General features: G+C 49.3%; 1 protein-coding gene and 1 long non-coding RNA gene across 2 annotated transcripts in view; one reads left to right on the plus strand and one right to left on the minus strand.

Moving 5' to 3' along the window:
* The window catches only part of LOC134984315 (zinc finger protein 605-like), a 124,251-nt gene that overhangs the window by 62,046 nt on the left and 34,499 nt on the right, over positions 1-27,706 (minus strand). The window contains exon 6 of the mRNA XM_063949928.1: positions 19,359-20,576. Coding sequence (XP_063805998.1) covers positions 19,359-20,576 — 1,218 coding nt within the window. The remainder of the gene's footprint in view (positions 1-19,358; positions 20,577-27,706) is intronic.
* LOC134984319 (uncharacterized) lies at positions 1,525-2,503 on the plus strand. The gene is made up of 3 exons (XR_010191732.1): positions 1,525-1,650; positions 1,932-2,057; positions 2,340-2,503. It is a non-coding gene; the product is annotated as an uncharacterized LOC134984319 (long non-coding RNA).

Below are 27,706 nucleotides of genomic sequence, written 5' to 3' on the forward strand. Positions count from 1 at the left end.
AGCAGACAACCCCCTCAGGTGAGATGCATTGACCAACAAGACTCCCTTGTCCAAAATCACCCCGAAATGTCCAAAGTGCAGCACTCCGGCACTTGCGTCACTACACATCCAAACATTCCATGAAACACCAATGCGGGTCAGGGAATGTTTGGATGTGTAGTGATGCAAGTGCCGGAGGGTTGCATTTGGACCCAATGTTCCCCGCTTGTGTTGTGTGGACTGTTGTATGTACCTCTTTTTCCCAGTCCCATGGTGACCCTATCACCCATATCTGGAAGCTCAAACTGTTCTCTTCCACAGGTCCTGCGATGTATCTTCCCAAGCGGCGTGGATGTGAGGAGACACGACATTTCACCCGATGTTCCATGGGCGACCTAATGGTGATGTGGACCTGACCCTCCGCCATGTAGCAGACAACCCCCTCAGGTGAGATGCATTGACCAACAAGACTCCCTTGTCCAAAATCACCCCGAAATGTCCAAAGTGCAGCACTCCGGCACTTGCGTCACTACACATCCAAACATTCCATGAAACACCAATGCGGGTCAGGGAATGTTTGGATGTGTAGTGATGCAAGTGCCGGAGGGTTGCATTTGGACCCAATGTTCCCCGCTTGTGTTGTGTGGACTGTTGTATGTACCTCTTTTTCCCAGTCCCATGGTGACCCTATCACCCATATCTGGAAGCTCAAACTGTTCTCTTCCACAGGTCCTGCGATGTATCTTCCCAAGCGGCGTGGATGTGAGGAGACACGACATTTCACCCGATGTTCCATGGGCGACCTAATGGTGATGTGGACCTGACCCTCCGCCATGTAGCAGACAACCCCCTCAGGTGAGATGCATTGACCAACAAGACTCCCTTGTCCAAAATCACCCCGAAATGTCCAAAGTGCAGCACTCCGGCACTTGCGTCACTACACATCCAAACATTCCATGAAACACCAATGCGGGTCAGGGAATGTTTGGATGTGTAGTGATGCAAGTGCCGGAGGGTTGCATTTGGACCCAATGTTCCCCGCTTGTGTTGTGTGGACTGTTGTATGTACCTCTTTTTCCCAGTCCCATGGTGACCCTATCACCCATATCTGGAAGCTCAAACTGTTCTCTTCCACAGGTCCTGCGATGTATCTTCCCAAGCGGCGTGGATGTGAGGAGACACGACATTTCACCCGATGTTCCATGGGCGACCTAATGGTGATGTGGACCTGACCCTCCGCCATGTAGCAGACAACCCCCTCAGGTGAGATGCATTGACCAACAAGACTCCCTTGTCCAAAATCACCCCGAAATGTCCAAAGTGCAGCACTCCGGCACTTGCGTCACTACACATCCAAACATTCCATGAAACACCAATGCGGGTCAGGGAATGTTTGGATGTGTAGTGATGCAAGTGCCGGAGGGTTGCATTTGGACCCAATGTTCCCCGCTTGTGTTGTGTGGACTGTTGTATGTACCTCTTTTTCCCAGTCCCATGGTGACCCTATCACCCATATCTGGAAGCTCAAACTGTTCTCTTCCACAGGTCCTGCGATGTATCTTCCCAAGCGGCGTGGATGTGAGGAGACACGACATTTCACCCGATGTTCCATGGGCGACCTAATGGTGATGTGGACCTGACCCTCCGCCATGTAGCAGACAACCCCCTCAGGTGAGATGCATTGACCAACAAGACTCCCTTGTCCAAAATCACCCCGAAATGTCCAAAGTGCAGCACTCCGGCACTTGCGTCACTACACATCCAAACATTCCATGAAACACCAATGCGGGTCAGGGAATGTTTGGATGTGTAGTGATGCAAGTGCCGGAGGGTTGCATTTGGGCCGCTGTAACCCGCTTGTGTTGTGTGGACTGTTGTATGTACCTCTTTTTCCCAGTCCCAGGGTGACCCTATCACCCATATCTGGAAGCTCAAACTGTTCTCTTCCACAGGTCCTGCGATGTATCTTCCCAAGTGGCGTGGATGTGAGGAGACACGACATTTCACCCGATGTTCCATGGACGACCTAATGGTGATGTGGACCTGACCCTCCGCCATGTAGCAGACAACCCCCTCAGGTGAGATGCATTGACCAACAAGACTCCCTTGTCCAAAATCACCCCGAAATGTCCAAAGTGCAGCACTCCGGCACTTGCGTCACTACACATCCAAACATTCCATGAAACACCAATGCGGGTCAGGGAATGTTTGGATGTGTAGTGATGCAAGTGCCGGAGGGTTGCATTTGGACCCAATGTTCCCCGCTTGTGTTGTGTGGACTGTTGTATGTACCTCTTTTTCCCAGTCCCATGGTGACCCTATCACCCATATCTGGAAGCTCAAACTGTTCTCTTCCACAGGTCCTGCGATGTATCTTCCCAAGCGGCGTGGATGTGAGGAGACACGACATTTCACCCGATGTTCCATGGGCGACCTAATGGTGATGTGGACCTGACCCTCCGCCATGTAGCAGACAACCCCCTCAGGTGAGATGCATTGACCAACAAGACTCCCTTGTCCAAAATCACCCCGAAATGTCCAAAGTGCAGCACTCCGGCACTTGCGTCACTACACATCCAAACATTCCATGAAACACCAATGCGGGTCAGGGAATGTTTGGATGTGTAGTGATGCAAGTGCCGGAGGGTTGCATTTGGACCCAATGTTCCCCGCTTGTGTTGTGTGGACTGTTGTATGTACCTCTTTTTCCCAGTCCCATGGTGACCCTATCACCCATATCTGGAAGCTCAAACTGTTCTCTTCCACAGGTCCTGCGATGTATCTTCCCAAGCGGCGTGGATGTGAGGAGACACGACATTTCACCCGATGTTCCATGGGCGACCTAATGGTGATGTGGACCTGACCCTCCGCCATGTAGCAGACAACCCCCTCAGGTGAGATGCATTGACCAACAAGACTCCCTTGTCCAAAATCACCCCGAAATGTCCAAAGTGCAGCACTCCGGCACTTGCGTCACTACACATCCAAACATTCCATGAAACACCAATGCGGGTCAGGGAATGTTTGGATGTGTAGTGATGCAAGTGCCGGAGGGTTGCATTTGGACCCAATGTTCCCCGCTTGTGTTGTGTGGACTGTTGTATGTACCTCTTTTTCCCAGTCCCATGGTGACCCTATCACCCATATCTGGAAGCTCAAACTGTTCTCTTCCACAGGTCCTGCGATGTATCTTCCCAAGCGGCGTGGATGTGAGGAGACACGACATTTCACCCGATGTTCCATGGGCGACCTAATGGTGATGTGGACCTGACCCTCCGCCATGTAGCAGACAACCCCCTCAGGTGAGATGCATTGACCAACAAGACTCCCTTGTCCAAAATCACCCCGAAATGTCCAAAGTGCAGCACTCCGGCACTTGCGTCACTACACATCCAAACATTCCATGAAACACCAATGCGGGTCAGGGAATGTTTGGATGTGTAGTGATGCAAGTGCCGGAGGGTTGCATTTGGACCCAATGTTCCCCGCTTGTGTTGTGTGGACTGTTGTATGTACCTCTTTTTCCCAGTCCCATGGTGACCCTATCACCCATATCTGGAAGCTCAAACTGTTCTCTTCCACAGGTCCTGCGATGTATCTTCCCAAGCGGCGTGGATGTGAGGAGACACGACATTTCACCCGATGTTCCATGGGCGACCTAATGGTGATGTGGACCTGACCCTCCGCCATGTAGCAGACAACCCCCTCAGGTGAGATGCATTGACCAACAAGACTCCCTTGTCCAAAATCACCCCGAAATGTCCAAAGTGCAGCACTCCGGCACTTGCGTCACTACACATCCAAACATTCCATGAAACACCAATGCGGGTCAGGGAATGTTTGGATGTGTAGTGATGCAAGTGCCGGAGGGTTGCATTTGGACCCAATGTTCCCCGCTTGTGTTGTGTGGACTGTTGTATGTACCTCTTTTTCCCAGTCCCATGGTGACCCTATCACCCATATCTGGAAGCTCAAACTGTTCTCTTCCACAGGTCCTGCGATGTATCTTCCCAAGCGGCGTGGATGTGAGGAGACACGACATTTCACCCGATGTTCCATGGGCGACCTAATGGTGATGTGGACCTGACCCTCCGCCATGTAGCAGACAACCCCCTCAGGTGAGATGCATTGACCAACAAGACTCCCTTGTCCAAAATCACCCCGAAATGTCCAAAGTGCAGCACTCCGGCACTTGCGTCACTACACATCCAAACATTCCATGAAACACCAATGCGGGTCAGGGAATGTTTGGATGTGTAGTGATGCAAGTGCCGGAGGGTTGCATTTGGGCCGCTGTAACCCGCTTGTGTTGTGTGGACTGTTGTATGTACCTCTTTTTCCCAGTCCCAGGGTGACCCTATCACCCATATCTGGAAGCTCAAACTGTTCTCTTCCACAGGTCCTGCGATGTATCTTCCCAAGTGGCGTGGATGTGAGGAGACACGACATTTCACCCGATGTTCCATGGGCGACCTAATGGTGATGTGGACCTGACCCTCCGCCATGTAGCAGACAACCCCCTCAGGTGAGATGCATTGACCAACAAGACTCCCTTGTCCAAAATCACCCCGAAATGTCCAAAGTGCAGCACTCCGGCACTTGCGTCACTACACATCCAAACATTCCATGAAACACCAATGCGGGTCAGGGAATGTTTGGATGTGTAGTGATGCAAGTGCCGGAGGGTTGCATTTGGGCCGCTGTAACCCGCTTGTGTTGTGTGGACTGTTGTATGTACCTCTTTTTCCCAGTCCCAGGGTGACCCTATCACCCATATCTGGAAGCTCAAACTGTTCTCTTCCACAGGTCCTGCGATGTATCTTCCCAAGTGGCGTGGATGTGAGGAGACACGACATTTCACCCGATGTTCCATGGGCGACCTAATGGTGATGTGGACCTGACCCTCCGCCATGTAGCAGACAACCCCCTCAGGTGAGATGCATTGACCAACAAGACTCCCTTGTCCAAAATCACCCCGAAATGTCCAAAGTGCAGCACTCCGGCACTTGCGTCACTACACATCCAAACATTCCATGAAACACCAATGCGGGTCAGGGAATGTTTGGATGTGTAGTGATGCAAGTGCCGGAGGGTTGCATTTGGACCCACTGTTCCCCGCTTGTGTTGTGTGGACTGTATGTACCTCTTCTTTCCAGTCCCAGGGTGACCCTATCACCCATATCTGGAAGCTCAAACTGTTCTCTTCCACAGGTCTTCCGGTGTATCCTTCCTAAGTGGCGTGGATGTGAAGAGACAGTTCCCCGGGCAATCTACTTACGTACAATTCAACTGCATTACAAATTTTAATAAAAACCACAGGAAACTTCTATTTTTAAAAGTTTATTGAAGAAAATTTTTTTTAATAAAGTTTGAAAGTTAATTAAAACAAAAAAGTAGTTTGTTCTTCTTTACATTCTTTTCTTGTGTATGTAGATATCTGTGGGGAAAAGAAAAAAAGTATATTAAAGTAAAGACACACTAAATTCATGTTCATTTCTTTTCAATGAAAATTTGTGGAACAACACAGCCCAGCATGACCCATTGCTGGACGGTGTTGTTCTACAAAGGCATGCGGTTCAAAGTGAAAGAGTGGCGTCAGTGGTCAGCACTTTGACACACTAACATTTGTGGAACAACACAGCCCAGCATGACCCATTGCTGGACGGTGTTGTTCTACAAAGGCATGCGGTTCAAAGTGAAAGAGTGGCGTCAGTGGTCAGCACTTTGACACACTAACATTTGTGGAACAACACAGCCCAGCATGACCCATTGCTGGACGGTGTTGTTCTACAAAGGCATGCGGTTCAAAGTGAAAGAGTGGCGTCAGTGGTCAGCACTTTGACACACTAACATTTGTGGAACAACACAGCCCAGCATGACCCATTGCTGGACGGTGTTGTTCTACAAAGGCATGCGGTTCAAAGTGAAAGAGTGGCGTCAGTGGTCAGCACTTTGACACACTAACATTTGTGGAACAACACAGCCCAGCATGACCCATTGCTGGACGGTGTTGTTCTACAAAGGCATGCGGTTCAAAGTGAAAGAGTGGCGTCAGTGGTCAGCACTTTGACACACTAACATTTGTGGAACAACACAGCCCAGCATGACCCATTGCTGGACGGTGTTGTTCTACAAAGGCATGCGGTTCAAAGTGAAAGAGTGGCGTCAGTGGTCAGCACTTTGACACACTAACATTTGTGGAACAACACAGCCCAGCATGACCCATTGCTGGACGGTGTTGTTCTACAAAGGCATGCGGTTCAAAGTGAAAGAGTGGCGTCAGTGGTCAGCACTTTGACACACTAACATTTGTGGAACAACACAGCCCAGCATGACCCATTGCTGGACGGTGTTGTTCTACAAAGGCATGCGGTTCAAAGTGAAAGAGTGGCGTCAGTGGTCAGCACTTTGACACACTAACATTTGTGGAACAACACAGCCCAGCATGACCCATTGCTGGACGGTGTTGTTCTACAAAGGCATGCGGTTCAAAGTTTCTTGAATTAAACATGGTTCTACTCACCTTGGTACGCACAACACAACTTTATGCCGTCCACTTCATTTCTCCTCACCAATCCTATGAATAAGTCAAAAACACAGACTAGTGAATAGTAAATTCACACAATTAAAGCCTACTGTACATCATTACAAAAAGGATTTTTGAAAGAAAAAGGGGGTATCAGAATAGCTCTTTGGCCCATCATACATGTAGCCGCAAGGAGCTTTCATCCGTTACCACACGCGCCCGCATACATGCCCGCGCATGTATGCCTACACAAAGCTCCTTGGTAGTACCCGGTCACGGGTGGGGAAGGCCAACAAAGAAAAAACAATAGTAAGAAAAACAACAAACTAATGGGAGGGGGAAGACAGGGATACATGAAAAACATTTAAAAGAAAATAAAATAATACGACCGGGTTTATGGTGGAAGTCTGTCCGGATCCTCTTCTTCCCCCTGATAGGGCGTGGATGTCCTGGGAGGCTGGGGAGTATGTAGACTGGTCCTCGGTGCCCATGCTGCTGAAGATTGTGCGGCCGGTGGTGGAGGCATCTGGGGGGTGGGGTACATCCCTGTATATCCCTGGTACATCTGTGACTGTCTGTACTGGGATGGGACTTGAGGAAGGGTACGATGCGTCCTTGTGGCTTGCGACGGCGGATATGGTGGATCACCAGCGTGTTGATGAGCTGGTACTGGGAGCTTTTCATAGATCATCTGCAGTGTGGTTGCGATGAGCTGTTGGCTGGAAGAGGAGTGTCGATGACTCTCCGACATGTTCTTATTGCTTTCTGCCAGACATGAGGTATTTTCCACAAGCTTGAGCAAGGAATCGGACATAATGCTAAGTACGCTCCTATTCTCTCTACGATCTTCAATTATGATCTGTAGTATTGTGGCCGTGCTGTCGGAAAGAGTCTTCTGCAGTTCTTGCAGACTGTTGGACATTTTCTCCATTGTCCTCTCAATGTTGTCCAGTCTGCTTCCCACGACATTTGTGTACGTATCCTGGCGGGTCCCAATCTCCGATGCCAGGGTGTGAACCCTCTGAACAGTTGAGGGATTCTGCCCTTCCTGGATGTCTGCCACCACTTGCATTTGGGCAGCTGAAAAGAAAATTAGAAAATATTATACACATTCATCATACATTTGTTTGAAGGCTCACAATTCAATTTACTCACACAGGGATGTAGCAACTGCAGCCTGCTGCACTTCCACCTCGTCATCCTCTGACGACTCCTGTAAGAGGAGATCCGGCCTGAAGTAGGAACCAATCCCCGAAGCTAGTCCGCTGCTGGTCCGTGGCACCACTGTTTGCAAAATAATTTTTTGGGGAAAGTTAATAAACTTTACACAACTGCTGACCCCCCCCCCCCACAAAATAAATACAAACCTTCTCCATCCTGTGATGCCGCTGCTCCAGGAGCTCCACTTGTCCTCGTTTCGGAAGACTTTTCAAGGGTCTGGCTGGATACGTCTGCATGGCTGTCCTCAAACCCAAGAAAAGTCTCGTCTGTTAACCCTGTAGACTCAAACAGATCGGGTGATGGGTCCACAAGGGTTGTGTCTTGAGGTTCTTCAGTCACAGAGCTCCTGGAGAGACGACGATCTGGTGATGGCCTGCGCGCAGGAGCAGTAGTTTGGCGCCCATCTTGTGGTGTGGTCGCCGACGGTGTCTGGCGCACAGGTGATAGTCTGAGCGCTGACGTCGTCTGGTGCACAGGTGACAAACTGCGCGATGACGAACTGTGGCGCACAGGTGACGATATGCGCGCTCCTGATGCCTGCTGCACAGGTGACGGTCCGTGCGCTGGCGATGTCCTGCGCGCAGGTGATGTCCTCTGGGCAGGCCTGTCTGAAAAACAAAAAAACTCACATTAGCACATACAAAATTTTTAAAGGGAAGTACAGCTCATGTGAATGTATTCTTACCATCAGGCCTCCTTTTGGACTGCTTGTCTCCCGCCTTCTTCCGTCTTCTGGGCGGTTCTTCCTCCTCGGGAAAGCCATCGGATGGCTGGAGTCCACACCTCCGCGAACTCCTTCGACCATGGCAGGGTTCATGCACCTTCTAATAACGTTCTCCCAGGGTAGCCACTTCATATTGAGAGCCGGGCCACCTCCCGTAGCTGTCTCATGTCGGCGCTGAATCCCCATCTTCTTTTTGGTCTGTCTGCGGCAATCACTGTACCGCTTCATACAGTTTCTGGTGCTCCGGCGGTTTCCAGATACTGCAGTGACTTGGCTCGCGATGGAATCCCAGATGCTTCGCTTTGTCCTAGCTGCTGTGGTCTGTGCCCTTGGTCCATACAGAATGTCGTAGGACCTGTCGACGCCATCCACTAGGGAACAGTTTTCCGCCTCAGTGTATCTGGGTCCACGCGGCTTTTTCGGTCCTGCATCTTCACCAGAGGCTTCCTCCTCCGACTGCTCCTCTGGCTGGCTTCTTGCCTTTAGGAATTGAAAAAAAAACCCATGCATTTAATAAGATCGGTATGTACCTGTGAGTGTTAGTATCCCTGGCATTGCGCACATATACCTGTAGGTGTGCATGGCAGTGCGTAAACTAGGGTGGGTCAAGTTGAATGCTATTTGTGTCTGCAGGTGTTGTCAGTACCTTTCTACTAGGCTTTTTCTTAGATTTCTCATGGGCCCTTGACGACCGCGGCTGGTCACTGGATGCCTGGTCGGTCGTATCCTCCTCCCGGGTCGGCTCCCACTCCTCGTTGCTATGCAGGGATAGATCCGAGGGGGTGGGGGAAGGGGGGGGGGGGTCGGTCTGCTTGTCCCTGGACATCTCTGTTTTAAAAAGAACAAAAAAAATAATAATAATAATTTTATATATATATATATATATATATATATATACAAACAGAGAACCCAGCACTCACCAAAGTAAACTCACTTATCCTCAACAATTCAATAAATAAATGATGGGGGTTTAGTTGGTGGATTGGCCAATGCACGGAAGCCTGTATACCGATTCAAGGTACCCCACCTTCATACAGGTCCTACACTATCACAGAGTCTTAAAACCTGACTACCACACTGCTGCATCATCTGCCTGCTAGATGTAATGTGTACCTGCCACAGACTTTATGGCTTTTAAAGGCACACTAGTCACCTATTGCACTGGCTCAAAGATGATTGCTAAAAAACAGCTGAGACAGGTTAAGGATAAGTGAGTTTACTTTGGTGAGTGCTGGGTCCTCTGTTTGTATTTATTAGAGCGATGTGGTCATGGGCTTCATGCACCCCGCCCTGTGAGTGGTAAGTGCAGCTGTGTGCCCCGCTTCTGTGGTGGAGAGTGCAGTGTTACATGCACCCCACCCTGTGAGTGGTAAGTGCATAGCTGTGCCCCGCTTCTGGTGCGGTGAGTGCTGTGGTTTTTACTCTGTGTGTATATGAAGGGGTTAATCTATGGTTAGCTCTTATTAACCGTGGCCACTAGCTTTCTCATGCACCCTGTGTGGACTTTATTATCCTGAACCTGTCTCAGCTGTTTTTTAGCAATCATCTTTGAGCCAGTGCAATAGGTGACTAGTGTGCCTTTAAAAGCCATAAAGTCTGTGGCAGGTACACATTACATCTAGCAGGCAGATGATGCAGCAGTGTGGTAGTCAGGTTTTAAGACTCTGTGATAGTGTAGGACCTGTATGAAGGTGGGGTACCTTGAATCGGTATACAGGCTTCCGTGCATTGGCCAATCCACCAACTAAACCCCCATCATTTATTTATTGAATTGTTGAGGATAAGTGAGTTTACTTTGGTGAGTGCTGGGTTCTCTGTTTGTATTTATTAGAGCGATGTGGTCATGGGCTTCATGCACCCCGCCCTGTGAGTGGTAAGTGCAGCTGTGTGCCCCGCTTCTGTGGTGGAGAGTGCAGTGTTACATGCACCCCACCCTGTGAGTGGTAAGTGCATAGCTGTGCCCCGCTTCTGGTGCGGTGAGTGCTGTGGTTTTTACTCTGTGTGTATATATATATATATATATATATATATATATAAATATAAATTTACATTTACCACATTACATAATTAAATGCAATCACATGTCATGCTGCTGGGACCCCAGTTCTCAAGCAGGACCAAAACACCATCCCTGCACATACTGGAAATCAAAAATGTCTGACACACAAAATGTCTGACACACAAAATGGCTGACACACCAGTGGTAAAATAGGAGAGAAAAAACAGGTTTGACTGACAACCGACACAACATGTCGACCGCATGGCAGCCACAGACTTGCTCCAAATCACCCTAAACTAGTCAGAAATCATCCCAGCACACTCTGGAGGTACACCAGTGGTAAAATAGGAGGGAAAAAACAGGTTTGGCAAACAAACGACACCACATGTCGACCGCATTGCTACCGACACACACTAAAAATCAGCCCAAGCTAGCTAAAAATCAATCCTGCACATGCTGGAGGTACACCAATGCAAAAGGAAGGCCCAAAAAGTAATTTTAAGAAAAGAAAAAAAATTTGAAAAACTACCCCAAAACACAAATCTCCACAAAAAAATGCAGCAAAACTAACAGGAGCTATACACATACCTGCACACATACCCAAACACCCCATGTACACCTCATGGCAACCCCCACTACACAAACACATACATGCAACACCAGACCCACATGTGGTACTTACCTGCAAATGTAGTAAAAGCTCCTAAAATGGCTCTCCTCCGGGGTAACAGGTATCCTCCTGTCTGTCCTGGAATAAAGCCTGCTGGGGTGTCCAAACAATACCACAGCAAACAACCAATTTGTTAGCTCTGCACCTCCTCACACCTCTCTGCAGGTTCACAAAATGGCTGCAGAGCACGCAGCAAACAAGCCCTAATAAAGGGCTGCTTTCGGCGGGAAGTCGAATTCGGGACGCCCATTACTCGCCGATTGGGCCGTTATCCGCCAAGGGGTGTGTCGAATCCGTTTTGCATTGCATATGGTGAATTCATGGTCCCGGCAGCAGGGCTGTGGCTGTCGAGTGCAGGCGAATTTTTAAACGGACGAAAAAAAGGCGCGATTCGCCCGCAATTGCATATACCCCTAATATATATACCTCTAATATGTTAATTAATGGACCGCAGTACTGCACATATCAGCTGATTCAGCTGCATTTAAATACAATCGATCTAATGTGAGTGATTACAGCTGAATCTGTATACAGTTTATATACAATCAGAAATATTGTGGCTACATTTTATCTGGTTATTATTGGCATAACTGTTTTTATTGTGTTGAACTCTAATAAATATTAGAAATATTTGTATTTATATACCATCAGCGCTCTTTTATGTCTCTATTGAAACTTAAACAATCTATATCGTCTAAGGCATCCAGTTGCCGCATAGGAGCTGCTATCTAATAATCAATATGTTTGGTGCTCATTTAATACATGTAACATTGCATTAGCGCCTGATTTAGCTAGGTAATTATATCTTGCATTTTGTCACCTCACTGACGTGACAGGCTCAGCTGTCAGTCATGCAGCCCCACTGCGCCCACTCTCTCCTTACTCATACATACATGTCTTTCTGGGAGTGTCTCGTCCTGGGTGTCAGTCATGCAGCCCCACTGCGCCCACTCTCTCCGTACTCATACATACATGCCTTTCTGGGAGTGTCTCGTCCTGGTTGTCAGTGATGCAGCCCCACTGCTCCCACTCTCTCTGTACTCATACATACATGCCTTTCTGGGAGTGTCTCGTCCTGGGTGTCAGTGATGCAGCCCCACTGCTCCCACTCTCTCCATACTCATACATACATGCCTTTCTGGGAGTGTCTCGTCCTGGGTGTCAGTCATGCAGCCCCACTGCGCCCACTCTCTCCGTACTCATACATACATGCCTTTCTGGGAGTGTCTCGTCCTGGCTGTCAGTGATGCAGCCCCACTGCTCCCACTCTCTCTGTACTCATACATACATGCCTTTCTGGGAGTGTCTCGTCCTGGGTGTCAGTGATGCAGCCCCACTGCTCCCAGTCTCTCCGTACTCATACATACATGCCTTTCTGGGAGTGTCTCATCCTGGTGGTCAGTGATGCAGCCCCACTGCGCCCACTCTCTCCGTACTCATACATACATGCCTTTCTGGGAGTGTCTCATCCTGGTTGTCAGTGATGCAGCCCCACTGCACCCACTCTCTCCGTACTCATACATACATGCCTTTCTGGGAGTGTCTCGTCCTGGTCAGTGATGCAGCCCCACTGCGCCCACTCTCTCCGTACTCATACATACATGCCTTTCTGGGAGTGTCTCGTCCTGGTCAGTGATGCAGCCCCACTGCGCCCACTCTCTCCGTACTCATACATACATGCCTTTCTGGGAGTGTCTCGTCCTGGTTGTCAGTGATGCAGCCCCACTGCGCCCACTCTCTCCGTACTCATACATACATGCCTTTCTGGGAGTGTCTCGTCCTGGTCAGTGATGCAGCCCCACTGCTCCCACTCTCTCCGTACTCATACATACATGCCTTTCTGGGAGTGTCTCGTCCTGGGTGTCAGTGATGCAGCCCCACTGCGCCCACTCTCTCCGTACTCATACATACATGCCTTTCTGGGAGTGTCTCGTCCTGGTTGTCAGTGATGCAGCCCCACTGCTCCCAGTCTCTCCGTACTCATACATACATGCCTTTCTGGGAGTGTCTCGTCCTGGCTGTCAGTCATGCAGCCCCACTGCTCCCACTCTCTCTGTACTCATACATACATGCCTTTCTGGGAGTGTCTCGTCCTGGTTGTCAGTGATGCAGCCCCACTGCTCCCACTCTCTCTGTACTCATACATACATGCCTTTCTGGGAGTGTCTCGTCCTGGGTGTCAGTGATGCAGCCCCACTGCTCCCACTCTCTCTGTACTCATACATACATGCCTTTCTGGGAGTGTCTCGTCCTGGCTGTCAGTCATGCAGCCCCACTGCTCCCACTCTCTCCGTACTCATACATACATGCCTTTCTGGGAGTGTCTCGTCCTGGGTGTCAGTGATGCAGCCCCACTGCTCCCACTCTCTCCGTACTCATACATACATGTCTTTCTGGGAGTGTCTCGTCCTGGGTGTCAGTGATGCAGCCCCACTGCGCCCACTCTCTCCGTACTCATACATACATGCCTTTCTGGGAGTGTCTCGTCCTGGCTGTCAGTGATGCAGCCCCACTGCGCCCACTCTCTCCGTACTCATACATACATGCCTTTCTGGGAGTGTCTCGTCCTGGTCAGTCATGCAGCCCCACTGCTCCCACTCTCTCTGTACTCATACATACATGCCTTTCTGGGAGTGTCTCGTCCTGGCTGTCAGTGATGCAGCCCCACTGCGCCCACTCTCTCTGTACTCATACATACATGCCTTTCTGGGAGTGTCTCGTCCTGGTCAGTCATGCAGCCCCACTGCTCCCACTCTCTCTGTACTCATACATACATGCCTTTCTGGGAGTGTCTCGTCCTGGGTGTCAGTGATGCAGCCCCACTGCTTCCACTCTCTCCGTACTCATACATACATGTCTTTCTGGGAGTGTCTCGTCCTGGCTGTCAGTGATGCAGCCCCACTGCGCCCACTCTCTCTGTACTCATACATACATGCCTTTCTGGGAGTGTCTCGTCCTGGTCAGTGATGCAGCCCCACTGCGCCCACTCTCTCCGTACTCATACATACATGTCTTTCTGGGAGTGTCTCGTCCTGGTCAGTGATGCAGCCCCACTGCGCCCACTCTCTCCGTACTCATACATACATGCCTTTCTGGGAGTGTCTCGTCCTGGTCAGTCATGCAGCCCCACTGCTCCCACTCTCTCTGTACTCATACATACATGCCTTTCTGGGAGTGTCTCGTCCTGGCTGTCAGTGATGCAGCCCCACTGCGCCCACTCTCTCTGTACTCATACATACATGCCTTTCTGGGAGTGTCTCGTCCTGGTCAGTCATGCAGCCCCACTGCTCCCACTCTCTCTGTACTCATACATACATGCCTTTCTGGGAGTGTCTCATCCTGGTTGTCAGTGATGCAGCCCCACTGCTCCCACTCTCTCTGTACTCATACATACATGCCTTTCTGGGAGTGTCTCATCCTGGTGGTCAGTGATGCAGCCCCACTGCGCCCACTCTCTCTGTACTCATACATACATGCCTTTCTGGGAGTGTCTCGTCCTGGGTGTCAGTGATGCAGCCCCACTGCGCCCACTCTCTCCGTACTCATACATACATGCCTTTCTGGGAGTGTCTCGTCCTGGCTGTCAGTGATGCAGCCCCACTGCTCCCAGTCTCTCCGTACTCATACATACATGCCTTTCTGGGATTGTCTTGTCCTGGGTGTCAGTGATGCAGCCCCACTGCTCCCACTCTCTCTGTACTCATACATACATGCCTTTCTGGGAGTGTCTCGTCCTGGTCAGTCATGCAGCCCCACTGCACCCACTCTCTCCGTACTCATACATACATGCCTTTCTGGGAGTGTCTCGTCCTGGTTGTCAGTCATGCAGCCCCACTGCTCCCACTCTCTCCGTACTCATACATACATGCCTTTCTGGGAGTGTCTCGTCCTGGCTGTCAGTCATGCAGCCCCACTGCTCCCACTCTCTCCGTACTCATACATACATGCCTTTCTGGGAGTGTCTCGTCCTGGCTGTCAGTCATGCAGCCCCACTGCTCCCACTCTCTCCGTACTCATACATACATGTCTTTCTGGGAGTGTCTCATCCTGGCTGTCAGTGATGCAGCCCCACTGCTCCCACTCTCTCCGTACTCATACATACATGCCTTTCTGGGAGTGTCTCGTCCTGGGTGTCAGTGATGCAGCCCCACTGCTCCCACTCTCTCTGTACTCATACATACATGCCTTTCTGGGAGTGTCTCGTCCTGGCTGTCAGTGATGCAGCCCCACTGCTCCCACTCTCTCTGTACTCATACATACATGTCTTTCTGGGAGTGTCTCGTCCTGGCTGTCAGTGATGCAGCCCCACTGCGCCCACTCTCTCCGTACTCATACATACATGCCTTTCTGGGAGTGTCTCGTCCTGGGTGTCAGTGATGCAGCCCCACTGCGCCCACTCTCTCTGTACTCATACATACATGCCTTTCTGGGAGTGTCTCGTCCTGGTCAGTCATGCAGCCCCACTGCTCCCACTCTCTCTGTACTCATACATACATGCCTTTCTGGGAGTGTCTCGTCCTGGTCAGTCATGCAGCCCCACTGCGCCCACTCTCTCCGTACTCATACATACATGCCTTTCTGGGAGTGTCTCGTCCTGGGTGTCAGTGATGCAGCCCCACTGCGCCCACTCTCTCCGTACTCATACATACATGCCTTTCTGGGAGTGTCTCGTCCTGGGTGTCAGTGATGCAGCCCCACTGCGCCCACTCTCTCCGTACTCATACATACATGCCTTTCTGGGAGTGTCTCGTCCTGGCTGTCAGTGATGCAGCCCCACTGCGCCCACTCTCTCCGTACTCATACATACATACCTTTCTGGGAGTGTCTCGTCCTGGTGGACAGTGATGCAGCCCCACTGCGCCCACTCTCTCCGTACTCATACATACATGCCTTTCTGGGAGTGTCTCGTCCTGGTCAGTGATGCAGCCCCACTGCTCCCACTCTCTCCGTACTCATACATACATGCCTTTCTGGGAGTGTCTCGTCCTGGTTGTCAGTGAGACAGTATATCTGGCACAGCTGTGTAATCATGTCTGTCAGTGATGCAGCCCCACTGCTCCCACTCTCTCTGTACTCATACATACATGCCTTTCTGGGAGTGTCTCGTCCTGGGTGTCAGTGATGCAGCCCCACTGCGCCCACTCTCTCTGTACTCATACATACATGCCTTTCTGGGAGTGTCTCGTCCTGGTCAGTCATGCAGCCCCACTGCTCCCACTCTCTCTGTACTCATACATACATGCCTTTCTGGGAGTGTCTCGTCCTGGGTGTCAGTGATGCAGCCCCACTGCTCCCACTCTCTCCGTACTCATACATACATGCCTTTCTGGGAGTGTCTCGTCCTGGGTGTCAGTGATGCAGCCCCACTGCGCCCACTCTCTCTGTACTCATACATACATGCCTTTCTGGGAGTGTCTCGTCCTGGTCAGTCATGCAGCCCCACTGCTCCCACTCTCTCTGTACTCATACATACATGCCTTTCTGGGAGTGTCTCGTCCTGGTCAGTCATGCAGCCCCACTGCGCCCACTCTCTCTGTACTCATACATACATGCCTTTCTGGGAGTGTCTCGTCCTGGGTGTCAGTGATGCAGCCCCACTGCGCCCACTCTCTCCGTACTCATACATACATGCCTTTCTGGGAGTGTCTCGTCCTGGGTGTCAGTGATGCAGCCCCACTGCGCCCACTCTCTCCGTACTCATACATACATGCCTTTCTGGGAGTGTCTCGTCCTGGGTGTCAGTGATGCAGCCCCACTGCGCCCACTCTCTCCGTACTCATACATACATGCCTTTCTGGGAGTGTCTCGTCCTGGCTGTCAGTGATGCAGCCCCACTGCACCCACTCTCTCCGTACTCATACATACATGCCTTTCTGGGAGTGTCTCGTCCTGGTTGTCAGTGAGACAGTATATCTGGCACAGCTGTGTAATCATGTGAGTGTGTGTGCTGAGCAGTGAGTACTGCTAGCAGCAAGCCTCACAGCTTAACTGCAGTGAATCAGTGTGGAGGGGAGAAGGGGGTTGCTACACCAATGAGACAAGGAGAGGAGGAGTGGTTGGATGGAACTCACACAGCAGGTGGTGAAAAGCTTAAAAAGGAGGAGTGGTTGGAAGAGGAAGGAGCTAGTAGGCTCAGAAAGGATTAGTAAGGACTCTCAAGGGAAATTGGAGTGGGATCCCCCAGGTACCAAACTGGGTAAAGAGCAGCTTTTAGGAAGGAAATTGTTGAGCCAGTCCCTGTGGTTGTCCCTTCTCTGCCTCATGTGGGGTGGATCCTTGGACTTTCCAGTTCCTCAGGAGGCTGTGGATTTTTCTTGCCCACTACCTGGTGGGTCTGTGGTCATCTCAGGCCATGAACCTCCCAGATGCCTGGACTCCAGATAAACATGACATGGTCATGGAGATGGTCCTGGGCTCTGTAGAGGAGGAGGTGGAACAAGCAAAGGAAAGTTGTGTCCCTTCTGAAGGGGCAATGGTGGACATTGTGAATGGTGAAGGGAAGGTTTTTGTGGGTGAAGAGGGAGTTATTCCATATATAGCAGAAACATGGGTCCTCAGCCTATACGATGTGCCACCATTAATGTGGCTTCTGTCTTGTCCGACCAAGCTTGATCTATGGGCTGATTTTTTTTTATTTCTGCAGTAGACTAGAATAAGCCCAGACAGTCCCACTTCCATTATACCACCTGAATGTGACGGTCAGTGACCACCGTGCCATCACTTACCTGTATGATTACACGAAACAGAATGATGGAAAACTTACACGGTTTCTTTACATCTTCTGGGGTCCACTCCGAGATTAGACATTATGGCGTAATTACTCAGACGGGAATATAAAACAGATAAAAAAATAAAAGATTTAATGTAATAATTAGATGCAAACAAAAGCTTTTATTATGAGATCATACAGAGGAGTATCCGCACCATATAGATGTAACATACAACAAACCACTGCAGATGTAACCCGGGTGACTCTAATGCACATTATAATATACAGGGTATATATAGATAGGATCTTGTATCTGAAAACACTCAGCACTCCTGATCAAGATGAGTGTCTGCAACAAGTTAGGCAAACTAGAAGTGAAAACATGTTCCAATGGCCGCCATATTGTCGTGCAGCAATACAGATTGTGCAAACTGGTATTAGACATTCACATTTACACAAAGCACAAGATACAAAATAAACAGCAGAAAAAAGACCTAAGCATTTAGGATGTATTATTTAGGAAGTAAATAGAGGTACATTAATGAAAAGCGTGAGTAGCAGTCATCAGTCTATTTGTGACGTTCTCTAGAGTGGTGGTCTCTTGGACTGTGCAAGGCAGTACGTTCCATGGTAAGGGCTGCAAAGTTAAAAATTTGACCCTTAAATGAATGACAGGAGATTCTTGGTACTGCTGGTAACAGTCCTTCATCTGTAGAAGCAAGCAAGCAGGGCAGTAAGGAGGCAGAAGCTGCTTCTAGCACCTTGGACCATGTAATGTTGGGCTGGGAAGGTCAGTTAGCCAATTATGAAATAGATTTGTCATCTTACAGGCAGCCGGTGAAGGGAGCAGAGAATGGGTGTTATGTGGCAGGAACGGGCTGGTTAGGTAACAGCTTGGCTGCTGCATTATGTACTATCTGCAAGCTCTGTAATTATTTTGCTGGGTGACCCAGGTAGATGGCATTGCAGTAGTCTATGAACTTCCGAGGGAATCAAGTGTTTGATTCTGGCTATGGTCCACAGATGGAAGAATGAGGATTTGTATGTGGCAGATACCTGATGTCTGTGTCAGCCACATACTAGGACAACACAAAGATTCAGCACACGTTCAGTATTTTGCGATTCTGAACACCAAAGCATAAATCCAGATGGTTGGTAAAGCTGTAGTCTTGTCCTTTGTTGGTGAGCTTCTATTATGTTTCACAAAGACTGAGTCATAGCCAACTGGCATCATCCACCCCTGGCGCTCAGCTAGACAACCATTTATTGGTATTAGGTTCTCAGTACATGGAGCAAAAAGCAGGTCATCTGCATAGCAGTGGTAGACCAGGCCATGACGTCTGATTATATCACCCAGTGGTAGCATGTATATTTTATAAAGCATAGGAGATAGGATTCACCCTTGAGGAACATTGGACGACAGTGATGATTATACTCCAGAAGATTTAAATGGTTCCGTACTTGGGTAATGTCTAATGTGTTCAACAAGAGCGGATTTATTTCTCTCACAGCATGAAAATGGCTTCTCACCTGTGTGACATCTCTGATGTGTAACAAGATGTGATTTCTGTGTGAAACATTTCCCACACTCAGAACAGGAATACGGCTTCTCACCTGTGTGACTTCTCTGATGTGTAACAAGAGATGATTTCTGTGTAAACCATTTCCCACACTCAGAACAGGAAAACGGCTTCTCACCTGAGTGACTATTCTGATGTTTAACAAGAACTGATTTAAATGCGAAACATTTCCCACACTCAGAACAGGAAAACGGCTTCACACCTGTGTGACTTCTCTGATGTGTAACAAGAACTGATTTCTGTGTAAAACATTTCCCACACTCAGAACAGGAAAACGGCTTCTCACCTGTGTGACTTCTCTGATGTGTAACAAGAGCTGATTTCTTTGTAAAACATTTCCCACACTCAGAACAGGAAAACGGCTTCTCACCTGTGTGACTTCTCTGATGTGTAACAAGATCTGATTTCCATGCAAAACATTTCCCACACTCAGAACAGGAAAACGGCTTCTCACCTGTGTGATTTCTCTGATGTGTAGCAAGATTTGAGTTGCGTGCAAAACATTTCCCACACTCAGAACAGGAAAACGGCTTCTCACCTGTGTGACTTCTCTGATGTGTAGCAAGATTTGAGTTGCATGCAAAACATTTCCCACACTCATAACAGGAAAACGGCTTCTCACCTGAGTGACTATTCTGATGTTTAACAAGAACTGATTTCAATGCAAAACATTTCCCACACTCAGAACAGGAAAACGGCTTCACACCTGTGTGACTTCTCTGATGTGTAACAAGAGCTGATTTCTGTGTAAAACATTTCCCACACTCAGAACAGGAAAACGGCTTCTCACCTGTGTGACTTCTGTGATGTGTAACAAGAGCTGATTTCTTTGTAAAACATTTCCCACACTCAGAACATATCAGTGGCCTCTCACATGCCTTAGCTGGATGATGGGTAATAGGCTTTGTGTTCTGTGTAAAACATTTGGCATCTATAGAACATGGAAACTCTGTATCTACTGTCAGAGCTGTAACAGATGCACCAATATCAGAGTGATCAGGAGAACATTTCCCAGGATCAGGGGGATCAGCTGATAGAGCTGGATGTATAATTGGGGTAATGGGATTATCTCCTGGAGAATCCTGTCTACTGTCATTATCTTTTATGTCACAATCCGGGGATAACATTAGTTGTCCTTCTGAGATATTCCTGCTTGTGTGTCCATCTGCTGGAAATAAAATACATTATGGAAAATAAGATTTCTCTGACGTCCTAGTGGATGCTGGGGACTCCGTAAGGACCATGGGGAATAGCGGCTCCGCAGGAGACTGGGCACAAAAGTAAAGCTTTAGAACTACCTGGTGTGCACTGGCTCCTCCCCCTATGATTAGAAATGAGAATAACCGCGCTGTTGCCGGGATTTAAGTGTTTTAGCTGCCCTGAATAAAAATAAACAATTCAAATAGATACTAAAACAAGGCGCTTGTGACAATATGTATTCTATTTTGCAACAATTTAAATGTTGCAATACTGTAGTGCAATACCTGTAAAAAAGAAAAGGATTAGTAATGTTTACAGCTCCTTTTGTGTTTATTTTTAGTCCTGCCGGATTTTTCTGTAAAACCGGCTCCTTATCCCATTGAAATCTCTGTACGGGGTGACGGTAACCCCGTAGTATAGGGAAAGATAGGGTTACCGTCACCCCGTACAGAGATTTCAATGACTTCCTCCCCCTATGACCCTCCTCCAAGCCTCAGTTAGATTTTTGTGCCGAACGAGAAGGGTGCACACTAGGTGGCTCTCCTGAGCTGCTTAGTGAAAAGTTTTTTATGTTCAGTGAGACCTGCTGGCAACAGGCTCACTGCATCGAGGGACTAAGGGGAGAAGAAGCGAACTCACCTGCGTGCAGAGTGGATTGGGCTTCTTAGGCTACTGGACATTAGCTCCAGAGGGATCGATCACAGGCCCAGCCATGGATAGGTCCCAGAGCCGCGCCGCCAGCCCCCTTACAGAGCCAGAAGACAGAAGAGGTCCGGAAAATCGGCGGCAGAAGACGTCCTGTCTTCAACAAGGTAGCGCACAGCGCTGCAGCTGTGCGCCATTGCTCTCAGCACACTTCACACTCCGGTCACTGAGGGTGCAGGGCGCTGGGGGGGGGGGGGTGCCCTGAGCAGCAATAAAAACACCTTGGATGGCAAAAAATGCATCACATATAGCTCCTGGGCTATATGGATGAATTTAACCCCTGCCAGAATACACAGAAAAACGGGAGATAAGGCCGCCGAGAAGGGGGCGGAGCCTATCTCCTCAGCACACTGGCGCCATTTTCCCTCACAGCTCCGTTGGAGGGAAGCTCCCTGGCTCTCCCCTGCAGTCACTACACTACAGAAAGGGTTAAAAAAGAGAGGGGGGCACTAATTAGGCACAGTATTAAAAATACAGCAGCTATAAGGGGAAAAACACTTATATAAGGTTATCCCTGTATATATATAGCGCTCTGGTGTGTGCTGGCAAACTCTCCCTCTGTCTCCCCAAAGGGCTAGTGGGGTCCTGTCCACTATCAGAGCATTCCCTGTGTGTGTGCTGTGTGTCGGTACGTTTGTGTCGACATGTATGAGGAGAAAAATGATGTGGAGACGGAGCAGATTGCCTGTAATAGTGATGTCACCCCCTAGGGGGTCGACACCTGAGTGGATGAACTGTTGGAAGGAATTACGTGACAGTGTCAGCTCTGTATAAAAGACAGTGGTTGACATGAGACAGCCGGCTACTCAGCTTGTGCCTGTCCAGACGTCTCATGGGCCGTCAGGGGCTCTAAAGCGCCCGTTACCTCAGATGGCAGATACAGACGCCGACACGGATACTGACTCCAGTGTCGACGGTGAAGAGACAAACGTGACTTCCAGTAGGGCCACACGTTACATGATTGAGGCAATGAAAAATGTTTTACACATTTCTGATAATACGAGTACCACCAAAAAGGGGTATTATGTTCGGGGAGGAAAAACTACCTGTAGTTTTCCTGAATCTGAGAAATAAAATGAGGTGTGTGATGATGCGTGGGTTTCCCCCGATAACAACTGATAATTTCTAAAATGTTATTGGCATTATATCCTTTCCCGCCAGAGGTTAGGGTACGTTGGGAAACACCCCCTAGGGGGGATAAGGCGCTCACACACTTGTAAGAACAAGGGCTCTACCCTCTCCTGAGATGGCCGCCCTTAAGGATCCTGCTGATAGAAAGCAGGAGGGTATCCTAAAATGTATTTACACACATACTGGTGTTATACTACGACCAGCAATCGCCTCAGCTTGGATGTGCAGTGCTGGGTTGGCGTGGTCGGATTCCCTGACTGAAAATATTGATACCCTAGATAGGGACAGTATTTTATGGCCTATAGAGCATTTGAAAGATGCATTTCTATATATGCGTGATGCACAGCGGAATATTTGCCGACTGGCATCAAGTCTAAGTGCGTTGTCCATTTCTGCCAGTAGATTATGGACACGACAGTGGTCAGGTGAGGCGGATTCCAAACGGCAATTGGAAGTATTGCCTTATAAAGGGGAGGAGTCATTTGGGGTCGGTCTTTTAGACCTCGTGGCCACGGCAACAGCTGGGAAATCCACGTTTGTACCCCAGGTCGCCTCTCAACATAAGAAGACGCCGTATTATCAGGCGCAGTCTTTTCGTTGGCAAGCGGGCAAAGGGTTCCCCATTTCTGCCCGTGACAGAGGGAGAGGAAAAAGGCTGCAGAAATCAGCCAGTTCCCAGGAACAGAAGCCCTCTCCTGCCTCTGCCAAGCCCTCATTATGACGCTAGGGCTTTACAAGCTCAGGCACGGTGGGGGCCCGTCTCAACAAATTGGAATTCGAGACGTCCCCCCCTCGCCGTTTCCTAAAGTCGGCTTTACCGACGTCTCCCTCTGACAGGGAGGCAGTTTGGGAAGCCATTCACAAGCTGTATTCCCAGCAGGTGATAATCAAGGTACCCCTCCTGCAACAGGGAACGGGGTATTATTCCACACTGTTGTGGTACCGAAGCCGGACGGCTCGGTGAGACCGATTCTAAATCTAAAATCTTGAACACTTACATACGGAGGTTCAAATTCAAGATTGAGTCACTCAGAGCAGTGATTGCGAACCTGGAAGAAGGGGACTACATGATGTCTCGGGACATCAAGGATGCTTACCTTCATGTCCCAAATTACTCTTCTCACCAAGGGTACCTCAGGTTTGTGGTACAGAACTGTCACTATCAGTTTCAGACACTGCCATATGGATGGTCCACGGCACCCCGGGTCTTTACCAAGGTAATGGCCGAAATGATGATACTCCTTCGAAGGAAGGGAATTTTAGTTATCCCTTACTTGGACGATCCCCTGATAAGGGTATGATCCAAGGAACAGTTGGAGGTCGGTGTAGCACTATCTCAGGTAGTGTTGCGGCAGCACGATTGGATTCTCAATATTCCAAAATCGCAGCTGATTCCGACGACTCATCTTCTGTTCCTAGGGATGATCCTGGACACAGTCCAGAAAAAGGTGTTTCTCCCGGAGGAGAAAGTCAGGGAGTTATCCAAGCTAGTCGGGAACCTCCTATAACCGAGCCAAGTCTCAGTACATCAATGAAAGGGTTCTGGGAAAAATGGTGGCTTCTTACGAAGCAATCCCATTCGGCAGTTTCCACTCAAGAACTTTCCAGTGGGACCTGCTGGATAAATGGTCCGGGTCGCATCCTCAGATGCATCAGCGGATAACCCTGTCACCAAGGACAAGGGTGTCTCTCCTGTGGTGGTTGCAGAGTGCTCATCTTCTAGAGGGCCGCAGATTCGGCATTCAGGACTGGGTCCTGGTGATCACGGATGCCAGCCTGCGAGGCTGGGGAGCAGTCACACAGGGAAGGAATTTCCAGGGCTTATGGTCAAGCCTGGAGACATCACTTCACATAAATATCCTGAAGCTAAGGGCCATTTACAATGCTCTAAGCTCAGCAAGACCTCTGCTTCAAGGTCATCTGGTGTTGATCCATTCGAACATCACGGCAGTCACCCACGTAAACAGACAGGGTGGCACAAGAAGCAGGAGGGCAATGGCGGAAGCTGCAAGGATTCTTCGCTGGGCGGAAAATCATGTGATAGCACTGTCAGCAATATTCATTCCGGGAGTGGACAACTGGGAAGCAGACTTCCTCAGCAGACACGACCTCCACCCGGAAGGAGTGGGGACTTCACCCAGAAGTCTTCCACATGATTATAAAACTCGACGGGTATTGCGCCAGGTCAAGGGACCCTCAGGCAATAGCTGTAGACGCTCTGGTAACACCGTGGGTGTACCAGTCAGTGTATGTGTTCCCTCCTCTGCCTCTCATACCCAAGGTACCCGAGAATTATAAGATGGAGAGGAGTAAGCACTATATTCGTGGCTCCGGATTGGCCAAGAAGGACTTGGTAACCGGAACTTCAAGAGATGCTCACGGAGGATCCGTGGCCTCTACCTCTAAGAAGGGACCTGCTCTAGCAAGGACCCTGTCTGTTCCAAGACTTACCGCGGCTGCTTTTGACGGCAGAGCGTTTGAACGCCGGATCCTGAAGGAGAAAGGCATTCCGGATGAAGTCATTCCTATCCTGATCAAAGCCAGGAAGGATATAACCGCAAAACATTATCACCGCATTTGGCGAAAATATGTTGCGTGGTGCGAGGCCATTAAGGCCCCAACGGAGGAATTTCAACTGGGTCGATTCCTGCATTTCCTGCAAACAGGAGTGTCTATGGGCCTAAAATTAGGATCCATTAAGGTTCAGATTTCGGCCCTGTCGATTTTCTTCCAGAAAGAACTGGCTTCAGTCCCTGAAGTTCAGACGTTTGTAAAAGGGGTACTGTATATACAACCTCCTTTTGTGCCTCCAGTGGCACCTTGGGATCTCAATGTAGTTTTTGGGTTCCAAAACTCACATTGGTTTGAACCACTTAAATATGTGGAGTTAAAATATCTCACATGAAAAGTGGTCATGCTGTTGGCCCTGGCCTGGGCCAGGCGCGTGTCAGAATTGGCGGCTTTATCCTGTAAAAGCTCTCATCTGATTTTCCATTCGGACAGGGCGGAATTGAGGACTCGTCCTCAGTTTCTCCCTAAGGTGGTTTTCAGCGTTTCACCTGAATCAACCTATGGTGGTGCCTGCGGCTACGAGGGACTTGGAGGATTCCAAGTTGCTAGACGTTGTCAGGGCCCTGGAAATATAGGTTTCCAGGACGGATGGAGTCAGAAAATCTGACTCGTTGTTTATTCTGTATGCACCCAACAAGCTGGGTGCTCCTGCTTCTAAGCAGACTATTGCTCGTTGGATTTGTAGTACAATTCAGCTGGCACATTCTGTGGCAGGCCTGCCACAGCCAAAAATCTGTAAATGCCCACTTCACAAGGAAGGTGGGCTCATCTTGGGCGGCTGCCCAAGGGGTCTCGGCCTTACAACTTTGCCGAGCAGCTACTTGGTCAGGAGCAAATACGTTTGTAAAATTCTACAAATTTGATACCCTGGCTGAGGAGGACCTGGAGTTCTCTCATTTGGTGCTGCAGAGTCATCCGCACTCTCCCGCCCGTTTGGGAGCTTTGGTATAATCCCCATGGTCCTTACGGAGTCCCCAGCATCCACTAGGACGTCAGAGAAAATAATAATTTACTTACCAATAATTCTTTTTCTCGTAGTCCGTAGTGGATGCTGGGCGCCCATCCCAAGTGCGGATTGTCTGCAATACTGGTACATAGTTATTGTTACCAAAAAAATCGGGTTATTGCTGTAGTGAGCAATCTTTTCTAGAGGCTCCTCTGTTATCATGCTGTTAACTGGGTTTAGATCACAAGTTATACGGTGTGATTGGTGTGGCTGGTATGAGTCTTACCCGGGATTCAAAATCCTTCCTTATTGTGTACGCTCGTCCGGGCACATTATCCTAACTGAGGCTTGGAGGAGGGTCATAGGGGGAGGAGCCAGTGCACACCAGGTAGTTCTAAAGCTTTACTTTTGTGCCCAGTCTCCTGCGGAGCCGCTATTCCCCATGGTCCTTACGGAGTCCCCAGCATCCACTACGGACTACGAGAAATAGAATTATCGGTAAGTAAATTCTTATTTTTACTCACCGGTAAATCTATTTCTCCTAGTCCGTAGTGGATGCTGGGAACTCCGTAAGGACCATGGGGAATAGCGGCTCCGCAGGAGACTGGGCACAACTAAAAGAAAGCTTTAGGACTAACTGGTGTGCACTGGCTCCTCCCCCTATGACCCTCCTCCAGACCTCAGTTAGGATACTGTGCCCGGAAGAGCTGACACAATAAGGAAGGATTTTTGAATCCCGGGTAAGACTCATACCAGCCACACCAATCACACCGTACAACTCGTGATTTTAAACCCAGTTAACAGTATGATAACAATGGAGCCTCTGAACAGATGGCTCTCAACAATAACCCGTTTTAGTTAACAGTAACTATGTACAAGTAATGCAGACAATCCGCACTTGGGATGGGCGCCCAGCATCCACTACGGACTACGAGAAATAGATTTACCGGTGAGTAAAATCTTATTTTCTCTGACATCCTAGTGGATGCTGGGAACTCCGTAAGGACCATGGGGATTATACCAAAGCTCCCAAACGGGGGGGAGAGTGCGGATGACTCTGCAACACCGAATGAGAGAACTCCAGGTCCTCGTCAGCCAGGGTGTCAAACTTGTAAAACTTTGCAAAAGTATTTGACCCTGACCAAGTCGCGGCTCGGCAAAGTTGTAAAGCCGAGACCCCTCGGGCGGCCGCCCAAGATGAGCCCACCTTCCTTGTGGAATGGGCTTTCACTGATTTAGGATGCGGCAGTCCTACCGCAGAATGTGCAAGCTGAATAGTGCTACAAATACAGCGAGCAATAGTCTGCTTTGAAGCAGGAGCACCCAGCTTGTTGGATGCATACAGGATAAACAGCGAGTCAGTCTTCCTGACTCCAGCCGTCCTGGAAACATAAATTCTCAGGGCCCTGACCACGTCCAGTAACTTGGAATCCTCCAAGTCCCTAGTAGCCACAGGCACTACAATAGGCTGGTTCAAGTGAAAAGCTGATACCACCTTCAGGAGAAAATGAGGACGAGTCCTCAACTCTGCCCTATCCGTATGGAAAATCAGATAAGGGCTTTTACAAGATAAGGCCGCCAATTCTGACACACGCCTGGCCGAAGCCAGGGCCAACAGCATGACCACTTTCCACGTGAGATATTTCAAATCCACAGTTTTAAGTGGCTCGAACCAATGTGATTTCAAGAACCCCAAAACCACATTGAGATCCCAAGGTGCCACTGGAGGCACAAAAGGGGGCTGA

The sequence above is a fragment of the Pseudophryne corroboree genome (assembly GCF_028390025.1).
Source record: "Pseudophryne corroboree isolate aPseCor3 chromosome 3 unlocalized genomic scaffold, aPseCor3.hap2 SUPER_3_unloc_49, whole genome shotgun sequence".
Classification (NCBI taxonomy): domain Eukaryota; kingdom Metazoa; phylum Chordata; class Amphibia; order Anura; family Myobatrachidae; genus Pseudophryne; species Pseudophryne corroboree.